General features: G+C 46.2%; 1 protein-coding gene across 1 annotated transcript in view; it reads right to left on the bottom strand.

Annotated features, from left to right (window-relative positions):
- The window catches only part of FRMPD3 (FERM and PDZ domain containing 3), a gene marked incomplete at its 3' end in the record, with an annotated part of 59,508 nt that overhangs the window by 19,968 nt on the left and 27,446 nt on the right, over positions 1 to 12,094 (bottom strand). Inside the window, exons 8-11 of the mRNA XM_084259096.1 lie at positions 8,479 to 8,615; positions 8,065 to 8,191; positions 5,878 to 5,967; positions 4,082 to 4,261 (exon numbers count right to left, since the gene is read on the bottom strand). Coding sequence (XP_084115222.1) covers positions 4,082 to 4,261; positions 5,878 to 5,967; positions 8,065 to 8,191; positions 8,479 to 8,615 — 534 coding nt within the window. The remainder of the gene's footprint in view (positions 1 to 4,081; positions 4,262 to 5,877; positions 5,968 to 8,064; positions 8,192 to 8,478; positions 8,616 to 12,094) is intronic.

The raw sequence follows: 12,094 nt of genomic DNA, 5'->3' as shown, positions 1-12,094 counted from the left end.
TCCCCTGAGAAATGAAAAACTTGTCTACTCCAGTCTCACCCCCTCACACTCTGGTGTAAATGGTCTGAGAGGAAAGGCCAGGCAGGCTGTGGTTTTTAAATCTCCATACTAATGTGCAGTCAGAGCTGAGAGCTACTGTTTTAAGTGAATAATCTTAGTTTTGCTGAATCCTTCTAGAATATTCCCAGATCGAAGTGGCATATCTTGGGGGAAATGGGCCAAATCTGCTTTCTAAATTCTATGTTCCTTGTTAGGGAAATTTCGTCTTTTTTTAATGTTCCCTATGCAGCAGCTTGCCAGTAAGCATTTAACGACCAGATCTCTGAAGTCCTGATTTTGTAGCATTTGTCAACTCCTCTGGGTGGAGTTTGTCACTGACACTAAAGATAGAATCCCTCCAAGCCCAGGAAGCCATTCTCTTGTAGGGAGTATCCCAGACCCCGTCCTCCACAATCCATCCCTTCGATTGTTCACATCTATTAGAGAAAGGCATTGCACAGTAACCACAGACACTACTAACATAAAATGCCTCCAGGAAGCTTCCTTTAACCCTAGTCAGAATTAATTTTGCTCTCCTCTGTACTCATGACTGGTACCTCTCCTATGGTTCCTCCTTTGGTATGCAACATATTCATCTACTTCTTTCTCTCCTACAAGCTGGTAAGCTTGAGGGCAGGAGACAAGCTCCCCACCCCCATCTTTGTCTCTCCCACCTCAAATGGGAATCTACATCTTTTTTTCCCCATAATCTTTCTCTTTTCTTCCCACTGCTGTATCATTGATCCTGCCTCTGCTGAATATCTCCCTATCCGCTTCATAAGGTACTGACTTAGAACTAGCAAGCACCCGATTACAGATGAATCTGATTTCGCATAACAAAATTTGGGTATGAGCAGAACACTTATCAAGTCATATCTTAAGGTGGTGTATGAGAGCTTCCTGCTTGACCAAATCTGATGATACATTAGTTTTTGGTTACTTTTGCAACAAATTACCACAAACTCAGTGGCTTAAACAATACATATTTATTTTCTTACAGTTCTGGAGGTCTGAATTCTGATATGAGTCTCTCACCGGCCCAGTGGGGTTAAAAATCAAGGGGATGCAGTGCTGTGTGCCTTCTGGGGCTTTTGCTCTAGGGGAGAATGAATTTTCTTGCCTTTTGAGCTTCCGCAGGCTGCTGCATACCTTGGCTCGTGGCCCCTTCCTCCATCTTCAAGGCTGAGTCCTTCTCACATGATATATTGACCTTCTTTCTGCCTCCCTCCTCCACTTATAAGGACCCTTGTGATTACATGAGCCCACCTGGATCATCCAGGTTAATCTCCCTATTTTAAGATCAGATGATTTGTAATTGTAATTCCACCTGCAACTTTAATTTCCTCTTGCCATATAACACCATATTAACAGGATCTAGAGAGTAGGACATAGGCATCTTTGGACCAGTGGTGGGCATGATTCTGCCCACCACAATGAGAAATCTCTTCACAGGTAGAAACACTGAAGTATAAAGTGGACAACCACTGTGGTTTTTCACATACATTTAATCGGCTGCTTCAAGTAAGGCAGACCTGAACTATCCACCACTGGATGGGGGCGTCATCCACATAACCAAATTGCTGTTTCCTACTCAGTGAAGTGCAGCTTTCCTCTTGCCCTCCCCTTCCCCATCACCAATATGATCTCCCATTTATTCCATACTGTAGTCTCTCACCTCTCTACGCACCCGAGAGGCGAACCTCTGAGTGTTGTGTGCATAGCACTGTTCTTCAGTGCACTCGGGAAACAGGCAGCAGCCCACAAGGCTTAGGTATGGCAAGACATGTGCTTTGTACGTGCAAGGGGGATGTGTGTGGGGACATGGCGTGCACATTCAATGATTCCCCCACACACTTCACATTCACTCTGACTCTTTCGTCACCACTGCTGTCTCTCTGGCTCAGGCCCTGCCTTATCAATTCACTCCTGCACCAGCACCATGCTCCTCTCACTAATCTCCCTGGCTTCCCAGTAGTCTTGCTCCATCCACCTTGCACACGGGTCCAAGTTAGCTTTCCTTCTGTCATTGCTGTCCTGACAGGCCTTCAGCGGATTCCCACTATTCTATCACACTGAACCTTAACCTCTTGGACCAGCCTTTGAAACTTTCAACTAGTTTGCTTCGCCCACCCCCAGTCTCTCCAAGCCCCTTCCTCATTTTTCCCTCCAGTCAGGCAAATGATGTTTATCAGCCTGCACATATGGTTTGCTTTCTTCCATGCTTGTTCTCTGCCTGTGAACACATCCCACTTCTCTCTGCTAATCTGTGCCTACCACTTCAGGATCCAGATTAAAAGACTCTTGTGGGAAGCCAGTTCTGGTTAACCCCTTCCTGTCCTTTTGTTCCATATTCTATACCAGATTTACCTACAAAATTTACTTCATATTCACTTTTCTTCATTGCTGTTTTGCTTTTAAAGATATAATAGCTCTCAATTTTTTAGTACTTACTAAGTGTCAGATAGTGCGCAAACACATTTTACATAGATTTTCTCATTTAACCCTGGAAAACAACCTTTTGAGTGAGGCACTACATTTTGCAGTTGAAATCAGTGTCGGAGACCTTAAGACACTTTTTCAAGGCCACACAGCTAGGAAGTGGCATTGCTGGGATTTGGTTCTGGTCTGATCCCAGAGCTCCATGCATGCCCTGATGTGTTATTGAGGTCGGTCACATGTCTTTGTGAGTCTAGTTTCCACAATAAGAGTGTAGCCCCTCCACAGCAGTATTCGTGCCCATAACTATGGCTAGACTGCGCCTCAAAAATGAGGATGGTGCTCCTTACTCACCCCTCTCCCAGATGTCTGGTCTGAGAGATGAGTGGTTTTCAAACCTGGCTTACTACAGAATCACCTGCGGAACTGAGAAAGAAATCCCGATGCTCAGGATCCCCACTTCAGTCGATTTAATCACATTCTTTGGGAGGAGGAGCCAGGCCTCTGTGTATTTTAAAAGCTCTCAAGGAAATTCTATTGTGCAGCCAATGTTGAAAATCACTTGTAGGCATAGAAAGTGACTTAGTTGGAGAGCTGTATCTCTGTTTTAAACTTCATTTTGCAAGAAGCCACAGCTCCCCTGCATCTTGACCTTCCTCTCCCTTCCCTACCCGTCCTTTTGGCTTTTTACCCAACAACATCTGAGTAGGGCAGCGATCATTGGTTAAGGAAGTGGCCACAAGCCAATTAAGCATCAGCTCTGAGCATGTTCCTAAGCCAATGGGAATCCTGTGACTCACTGGTGGAAAGATTAACATATTAAAACTCTCTGGGCTTCACAAAGACAAAAATAAAGTAAATAATTTGCTCTTCTAGAAACAGCAAACATTCCACCTCTTAATCTGCTAACAATATCTCCCCGTGGGAAATCCTTTAAGAAAGGAAAGTTGTACCTCCTCAAACAGCCTCTGCCAGTTGGCAGGCCAGCCTCCCAGCCACCCCCACTCCCCGCCCCCACTAGTAACTATTCAAACAGGAGAGTGGTGGAGGGGGTGGCTGATCATGGCTGCCAGACTCTGCACAGGTGACAGCTGCTTGCCAGTCTGAAGGAGCCAATCTAGGGCAAAGGTTCTAAGGTTCGGGAATAGCTGAATCGGAGGAGTAAAATGGGGACTAGGTTCTGCCAGTTCCCCATCATCCCAGGCCCCTTGATCCTCATCTCCATGATTCCAAGCGTGCATGCCTATGGTGGGCAGGGGTCCCCAACTGGTGCGTTCATATCACTTTGGCCCCTGTGGGGTGGCAGCCAGGTGGGGCCTGGGGTGGCTGAAGTGTCTGGGGCTGGTTCATTTACCCCAATGATCCACATGAATGTGATATTCTATGCATGCTACGGCACGAGAAAGATTGGGAAGTGATGGCAGAGGGCTAACTCCATGCTGTTCAATTTCCCTGCCCTCTGCTGAAGACCAGTTGATGGGACATTTCCCACTTCTAATCCTCCCCTTGCACTGGTTCAAACAGGTTTAAACTCCCTCAGATTGACTTCTTCCTCTGGACCCAAGGTCTCTCCCTAGAGAAAAGCATCCCCTTAAAGCCGGATTACCTTGGCATCCATGATGCTGGTCTCCACCCGGGCCACGCCCTGGTTCTCCCGGAACAGCTGGATCTTGCTGATCTTGCTGAACTCGGACAGCACAGTGGTGAGGTTGGTTTTGAGGTCAATAACATGGCTGATGCCGTGACGGGGTCCCACCAGAAGAGTGGTGGCCGACTGCTTCTCATCCTGGTACCCAAGTGTGGCAGGCATTCACAGCAGGAAGGGCAGAGGAGGTGGGAAGAGGAGGCAGCAGGAGGAAATAGAGAATAGGCATTGAACTGGATCTGTCGAGAGGTCTGGAAACATCTGGGGCTCAATGCCAGGGCGGGAGACAACCTCAAGGGAAATTGGTCCGGGAACCCCATTCCCTGAGTAGTGCCCTGGATCATCATCATCAGTCTGAGTGGACACCACAGCCTCAGCAGCTGGTTGAGTGAAGTGGGCAGCAGCAGATTTCACTCTAGCAAAAGCATGAAGTAGGTGAGCTTGGTTTGGGTACCTTCACAGCACCCTCTTTCTCTTGAGCCTCAGGGACTTGCCATTTGTTGCTATAGGCCATTCAAGGCCCCCACCTAGTGCTTTGCCTGAACGGGTGGTATTCTGTGTTTGGTCTTTACCACCTGCACCCCTTCACCAATACCACTCAAACTTGTACTTTTCACCCAGTGCCAAAAGCTATACTGACAAAGTAACTCAGCCTAAGGTGGTAAGGTTGATTAGGAACTTAATGGGCTATTTTCCACCCTAAGAAGATATTTACCCTGTAAAAGGTACTTCAGCAGTCCCAGACAAAGGGATGGCTTAGAAAAATCTCAGCAGTGCCAGGGGTTGTGCCACTGCTGATCCTCAAATCCCAGTATGTAAAAGGCTACCTCTGTCCTGACGGACTGGATTCCCTTAAGTGGGCCTGACAGGTTCTTTGGAGCCATGGAGTCTGAAGCCTCTGCAGGCCCATTCCCTGTCATTAGCATCAGCCTGAGGAATCTCTTCCATCTGTTCTAGACACTTTGATAAGCGGCTTTTGGTCAGTGTGGCCCACAGCCTGAGAAGCACCTGGATCCAGTCAGCAAGATGATTTGCATTTCCTTTCACCGTGGCTCACTAGGGTAAGCATGCCTGGAGCACAGTCTTGGGGGAGCAGCTGGGCCCCACCAGAAAGGGGTATGGCTGCAAGAGAGGCCCGGGCAGCCAGGTGGAAGTGTACAGTGGGGGGGTATGGGGAAGGGCAATGAAGTAGAGCTAGGGTTGACAAACTCTGGCCCTCCATAGGTTTCTGTGAGGCCCACATACTAAGAATGTTTTAACATTTGTAAATGGTTGGGAAAAAATTCAAAAGAACCATGTTTTGTGACACGTGAAAATCACATGAAATTCAAATTTCGGCGTTCATAAATAAAAAGATATTGGAACACAGCCACACTTATTTGTTTAAGCATTGTCTCCAGCTGCCTGCGTGTGACAATGGTAGGGTTGAGTGGTTGAAACAGAGATCTGCGTGGCCCGCCTGCAAAGCCTAACATGTTTACCACCTGGGCCTTGAGGGGAAAAAGTTTGCTGACCCTTGAAATAGGGGAAGGGGGACTGAAAACAAATGTTGCCTCCTTTACCATTTTACCAGAAGCAGACCAGAGCACCATGGGCTGGGTGAGGGAGAAGAAGGGGAAAGAGGAATGGAAGCCTCCAGAAAAATGCTGGCCGAGAAAGCCACCCTAAAGCTGTAATGGAGTCCCTCCTGCCCTCCCAAACCCAAGGACAAACACCCACAAAGGACTGCCCCCCGCCCCAACACTGCCCTCACTGACCAGGCCCACAGTGTTGAACAAAACGCCTGTGAAGGTCGGAAGTTCATTCAGAATTCGAAGATACTGGAGCTTTGCCTGAATGGCGGAGCCCTGTGGAAACAACCCATCCAGAAATATGAGATGCCTGAAGTGCACCAGAGAGCAAACCCACATTCTCAGGAAAGAGTTGCAACGTCTTAGTCGGACTAGTCAGCAAGCCACAGTGTGGGCGTATGAGGCGACCCTCAGAACAACTGCAGGAAGCTTACAATTTGGACAGCTCTTGCCTTTCACATCCCATCTTCCTTTCTAAACCCTTCTCCGACCTCTAGATCCTTGTTCCGTAAATATCCAGTTTACTCATTTTGTTCTTGATACAATTCCAATACTTTTCCCCGTCGCTGACACCCCAGCCCAGCTATACTTCTCTCCTGAGATCTTCTGTAGCCACTTGTGTAGCTACTTCTAGGTACTGGCCGTTGAGTCCCATTCAATACTTTTAATCCTGGGTACCCCTGAGTCCCAAGCCTGCCCTTCTCTAGTATTCCCCTCATAGAAAAGTCCCCAGCAGTGGTACCGCCATTTCTGGGCTTTTGAGCCAGAAACCTACGAGTCACAGTGGTATCCCACTCATCTCACTGGAGCTCACCATCTTGATTCTATCTGCCAACTCCCCCTCCAACCTATCCACCCCCTTCTCTAGCCCCACGGTCATTGCCTCAATGTCTCCCACCTGTGTCAGGATGGCAGTCAAGTCACCTCCCTTACTGACACTCCTTTCTCTCAACCCCTCTACACTGCTGTTAGAGGGAACACCCTAGAAGATAAATTTAATCATATCATATGCCTGCTTAAACCCTTCAATGGTGTCCTGTTATATTGAGGGATAAGGCACACCCCTTCTTTTGGATAGCAGAGTTGGCTCCTATCCACCTCTCTGGTGTCGTCTCTTGCTCCCCCACTCATAGCCCAGGTACATTCCTTGCACTCTCCGAACTTGCTTAGGCTGAACGATTCCCGTTTCTTTCCATGCACCATATTCTCTCATATTTCTGGCCTTTGCAAAGACGAGACTCCCTACCTGGAAAGTATCATCGAGACAAAGTCCTATCTGTCTGCCCTGCAAGGCAGCTGCGGCAGGCAACTACCAATTCTGGGCCTTTCCCGCCTCCCTCTGGCTGGGCTGGGCCTTCCTCCTCCCTGCTTTCAGAGCAGCCACACCTGTCACACTGCCTTGTGTTTCCCCGTTTAGCCTGTGCCTGCTGGAGGGTGGCGACCAGGCTTTCTTCATCTTTGTACCTCCAACCTGAGACCTGGGGAACCTCAAAAATATATTTGCTGAAGAGCCGGTTGGGAGCACACATGCTCTCCGCTGGGAAGAAAACTATCTGATTAAATATGCACAGCAAGGTAGGGAGGGCTTAACTCTCTGGGGAAATTTGCATCTTAAAAGACAAGCTAGTTGGTAATGCAAGGAATCTGGAATGGGTGGAGACGAGGGGGGCAACCGTGTCCTGTGTCTACATCTGCATGCCGAAGCCAGTGTCTCTCACCACCCTTCTGCCTCCAGGGCGGAAAGCACAAGCAGAGTGAGCCTTATAAGCCTGAGAAGGGCCTGCAGGACTGGGGGAGCAGCAAGTGGGAGTCCCTCAGACGGTAAGGGGATGTGAGCCTTATAATGTGCAGTGGAGCACAGCACGGTCCTGAGTTCATGGCCTGATGCCCAGTGACCCATTCTCTAGGTCAGGCCTTGTCCTGCTGGGCTGGGCTTTTATCTCCCAGAATCCCCTATACAGGGACTGATGGATGAATTAGAAAGTTAATGAGTGAGAGTGCAGTCATTTCCATGGAAAACATGTGTCTCCCCGGGATCCAGTGCTTTCCACACGGCAGGTGCTCTGACTAAATTGGTTAAAGCACCTGAGAATTTTCTCCTCCTGCATTTTGGCTCCTTTGTTTTGAGGACCCTAGGCTCACTTAGTGATTGGTTATTAGCTGTCCTCCTGTGGGGGTGTGGTGCTTGTGCTTAGATTTAGGGAAAGCCCTCTTCTACAATTAGCCCCCATATCTGGCCAAGTTGGATGTGTCCCTGAGTCAAAAACAGAGGGGAGGGTCCCTAGAAGACCAGACCTGCTGAGAAACCAGGCTGTCCCCCTCCCCCTTGGCTACTGGTGCCAGAGCAGGGTGCTCAGTGACTTATCCGGGTACCTTGGTGCCGCTGGAAGGATGTGTTTGGTGGGCCTTCAGTTGCTGAGAGAGAGATTTCCGGAGATTCTTTTCTTTGATGCCCTGCAGGAGGGAGGGGGGAAGAAAGGGTTCCAGGCCCCACTCCTTCCTAAAAGCAGAAGAAAAGTAAGAAATTAGAGAGCGAATCAAAGTGGAAAGAGAAAGGAAGATGGTAAAATGGAGTCTGGGAGAAAAAGAGAGAGGGATAGGACAGGAGAATTACACTGGCCACAGTTCCCTGGTAGAAGCTGTAGTTCATGGTCTAGGTGTAAGGAACTCCAATTCTCACTCCCATCCCAGGCCTATCTTCCTGAAAATTTCAGTACAACTCAACAACTGTATTTTCTCCCTATGCAGCTATTTACCCCCTTCTTGAAGGGCCCCGGCACAACTCACTCCACATTCTTGAGCGAGATCTTCTGACTAGGTCGAGTGGCTGAGACAGTGATATAGATGTGGAGAGCAGCTAGGCCCAAAAGCATCTCTGGCTTGGGGTCCATTCCAAAGCGTTCTCGGATAACATCATTTCGACTCTGTGAGAGAGTGCAGTGCAAACCCATCAGTTAAAGAAGACATAGCTTCCAACCCCATCTTCCTCAGCCCTGATCTACTCCCTTGCTTCCCAGAAAGGAAACGTAGTGTCAGTGAGACACTCTAGATCAAGGGGAAAAGGAAGGCTCTGCCCTTGGAGAAGGGACAACAGAGGAACCTCGGGTCTCAGAGACACTAATAATTTCATTCAGCAGACAATGGATAACCTTCTCAGAGACAGGCACACAATGGCAAGGCACAAGGAGCAGAATGTCAAGGTCACTGCTGAGACATGCTGATGCTCTCTTTCCTCCTGCTGCAAGAGACCCTCCCGCCCCATATTTTCTTGGGGGCCTATGCTCAACCCCTCACTACACAAGACTCCTCTACTAGCTCAGATGGGAACAAAGGAAGAAAGACATTGGGAGGGGCTCTCCATCCAGCTCTGGTGTAGAAGCCTCGGGTAAAAAATGGATTCAGAGATGAGGTAGATATTCTGTTCCTTGGGGATTGCTATCCTATCCTAAAGGGGGTTCCCTCAAACTACTGGCCAAAGATCTGACAGTCCCCAAACCCTGAGCTCAAAATCCCAGCCATCAATGATTCCGTTTTGATTAGACCAGTTGTCATTTTGTTGAGGTAGAACCAGGATGAGCTAAGGGACTAGGGAGCCACAGTGGTATTACTACAGCGTAGGAGAGAGTGGAAAAGGAGTACTTCATAAACGATCGTGTATGTAGAAAATCCAATGGAATCTACACAAAATGAAAAACTACTACCATTAATGAGTTAGCAAGTTTACAGGATGTAAAATTATAAAATAAACCAATTGTAGGGCCTCCCTGGTGGCACAAGGGGTTAAGCACCGCACTATGAAGCAATCCACAGCCTCTGCAGCACGAGTTCAATCCCCAGCCGGCCTGGGAGAAACCCACATGGTGCAGCAGACCTCTCCTGATTCGCCGTTGCTCCCTCAGCAGTGTATTTCAGTCAGCCTGCCTGTCCTGTTCCCCACTCTGTCTCTGGTGGATCCTCTCACCCCCCACATCTTTGGCCTGTACCCCAGCTCTTCTATGCATAAATAAATAAATCTTAAAAAAAAAGCCAATTGTATTCCTACATGCTTGTAACAAACAATTAGAAATGGAAATTTAAAATCAAAACCATTCCCAATAGCATAAAAAAGGGGACAAATCTATCAAAATATTTCAAAGACTTGTACATTAAAAACTAGATAACATTGCTGAGAAAAAACTAAAGAAGACCAAAATAAATGTAGACACACACTGTGTTCATGGGTGGAAGACTCAATATTCTTAAGATGTCAATTCTCCCTAAATCAATCTACACATTCAACACAATCCCAACCAGAATCACAGCAGATTTTTGGTAGAAACTTAAAAGCTAAAATTCACATGGTAATGCAAAAGACCTAGGCTAGCTAAAACAACTCTGAGAAAGAAGAACAAAGTTGGAGGAGAAACACTGCCTGATTTTAAGACTTATTATAAAGCTACTATAATTAAAAGAGTGTGAAGGTGGCATAAAGACAAACAAGTAGATCAATGGAATGGAATAAACAAATAGGCCCACACATATAGAAACTCATTTTTTTTTTTTTTACACAGATGCAAAAGCAATTCAGTGGAGAAAAGATAGGTTTTTCAAAAATGGTGCTGGGACAATTGGACAGTCATATAAAAAAAGGAACATTGATCAATAACTTGCACTACATATAAAAGTTAACTCAAAAAAATGAATCACAGACTTAAATGTAAAACCTAAAAAGATAAAAACTTTAGAAAAAAAGGGATAAAAGTCTTTATGATCTTGCATTAGAGATCTTGTTAGAGATATGACACCACAGGCACAATCCATGAAAGAATAAATTGGCAAATTGGACTTCATCAAAATTCAAACTCTTGCTCTATGAGAGACACCATTTAGAGACTGAAAAGACAAGTCAGACACTGGGAGAAATAGTGCAAATAATATATCCAACAAACAACTAGCATCTAGAATGCTTAAAATTCAATAGTAAGAAGAGAAGCAACCCCAATTTAAAAAGTAGTCAGAAGACTTGAATAGATACTTCACCAAAAAAAAGAAACACCTTGGGCCTCCCCGGTGGTGCAGCGGTTGAGCACTGGGTTGCGAAGCTGCCCGCGGCCTCTGCGGCACCAGTTCGATCCCCAGCTGCTGCCCGGCCACCGGAGGAGGGTCCCGCATGGCGCGCAGACCTTTCCTGCCGCCCGCTGCTCCCCTCAGCAGTGTACTTCGGTCCTTCTGCCTGCTCTGCCTCCCGCTCTGGCTCTGGTGAATTCTCTCACCCTCCCTCGCTTCTGACTGTACTCAGTGCATGTATAAACAAACAAAACAAACAAACAAATAACTAAATAAAAAACATGCCTCTATATATATAAAAAAAAAGAAACACCTTGGCAAATTAGCACACAAGAAGATCTTCAATATCATTAGTCACTGAGAAATGCAAATGAAAACCACACTCAGATACCACTGCACACTGTTAGAATGACTGAAAAAAAATATTGACAATATCCAGAGTGGATGAGGCCATGAAGTATATCATACATGGCTGGTGGGAATGTAAAACTATATAGCTACTTTGGAAAAAAGCACTGAGATTTCTTTAAAAAAACTAAATATAGGGCCTCCCTGGTGGTGCAAGAGGTTAATAAGCACAGCACTGTGAAACTACCCACAGCCTCTGAAGCATGAGTTTGATCCCCGGCCGGCCAGGGAGTACCCACATGGCACAGCAGACCTCTCCTGTCTCTCGCGATGCTCCCCTCAGCAGCGTATTTTAGTCAGTCTGCCTGTTCTGTTACCCACTCTGTCTCTGGTGAATCCTTTCACCACCCCCTGCCCTGCACCTCTAGCCTGTACTCCAGTTCTTACATGCATAAATAAATAAATTTTAAAAAAGACTTATCAATTTAAAAAAAATATTAAAGATAGATCTAACTTATGTTCAAATCATTCCATGCTTAGGTATTTACCCAAGAGAAAAAAAAAAAAGCATATGTTATACAAAGACTTGTACATAAATGTTCATAGAAGTTTTACTTGTAGTAGCCAAAACCCAGAAACAACACAAATGTCCATCAGCAGGTGAACTGATAAACAAATTTCGATAACTCCATACCGTGGAATACTACTCCACAATAAAAAAGAATAAACTACTATGGGGACTATAGGCAGTGCAATGGTATTGTGCATTTGAAAGTTGCTAAGAAAAGATGGCAAACATATTTATTGTGAAGGTCATTTTGCAATGCACAGAAATGTCAGTCATTATGTTGTTCATCTGAAACTACAATAATGGTATAAGTTGATCAAATTTCAATAAAAAGGGAATGAAGTACTGATACACATTTTGTATGGATCTCAAAATTCTGAGTAAGAGAAGCCAAACCAAAATAAGTGCATTTACTGTTTGATTTTTCTTATATAATAAAAC

Source organism: Talpa europaea (genome assembly GCF_964194135.1).
Source record: "Talpa europaea genome assembly, chromosome: X".
Lineage (NCBI taxonomy): Eukaryota > Metazoa > Chordata > Mammalia > Eulipotyphla > Talpidae > Talpa > Talpa europaea.
This window is presented reverse-complemented; position numbering and strand designations above follow the sequence as displayed.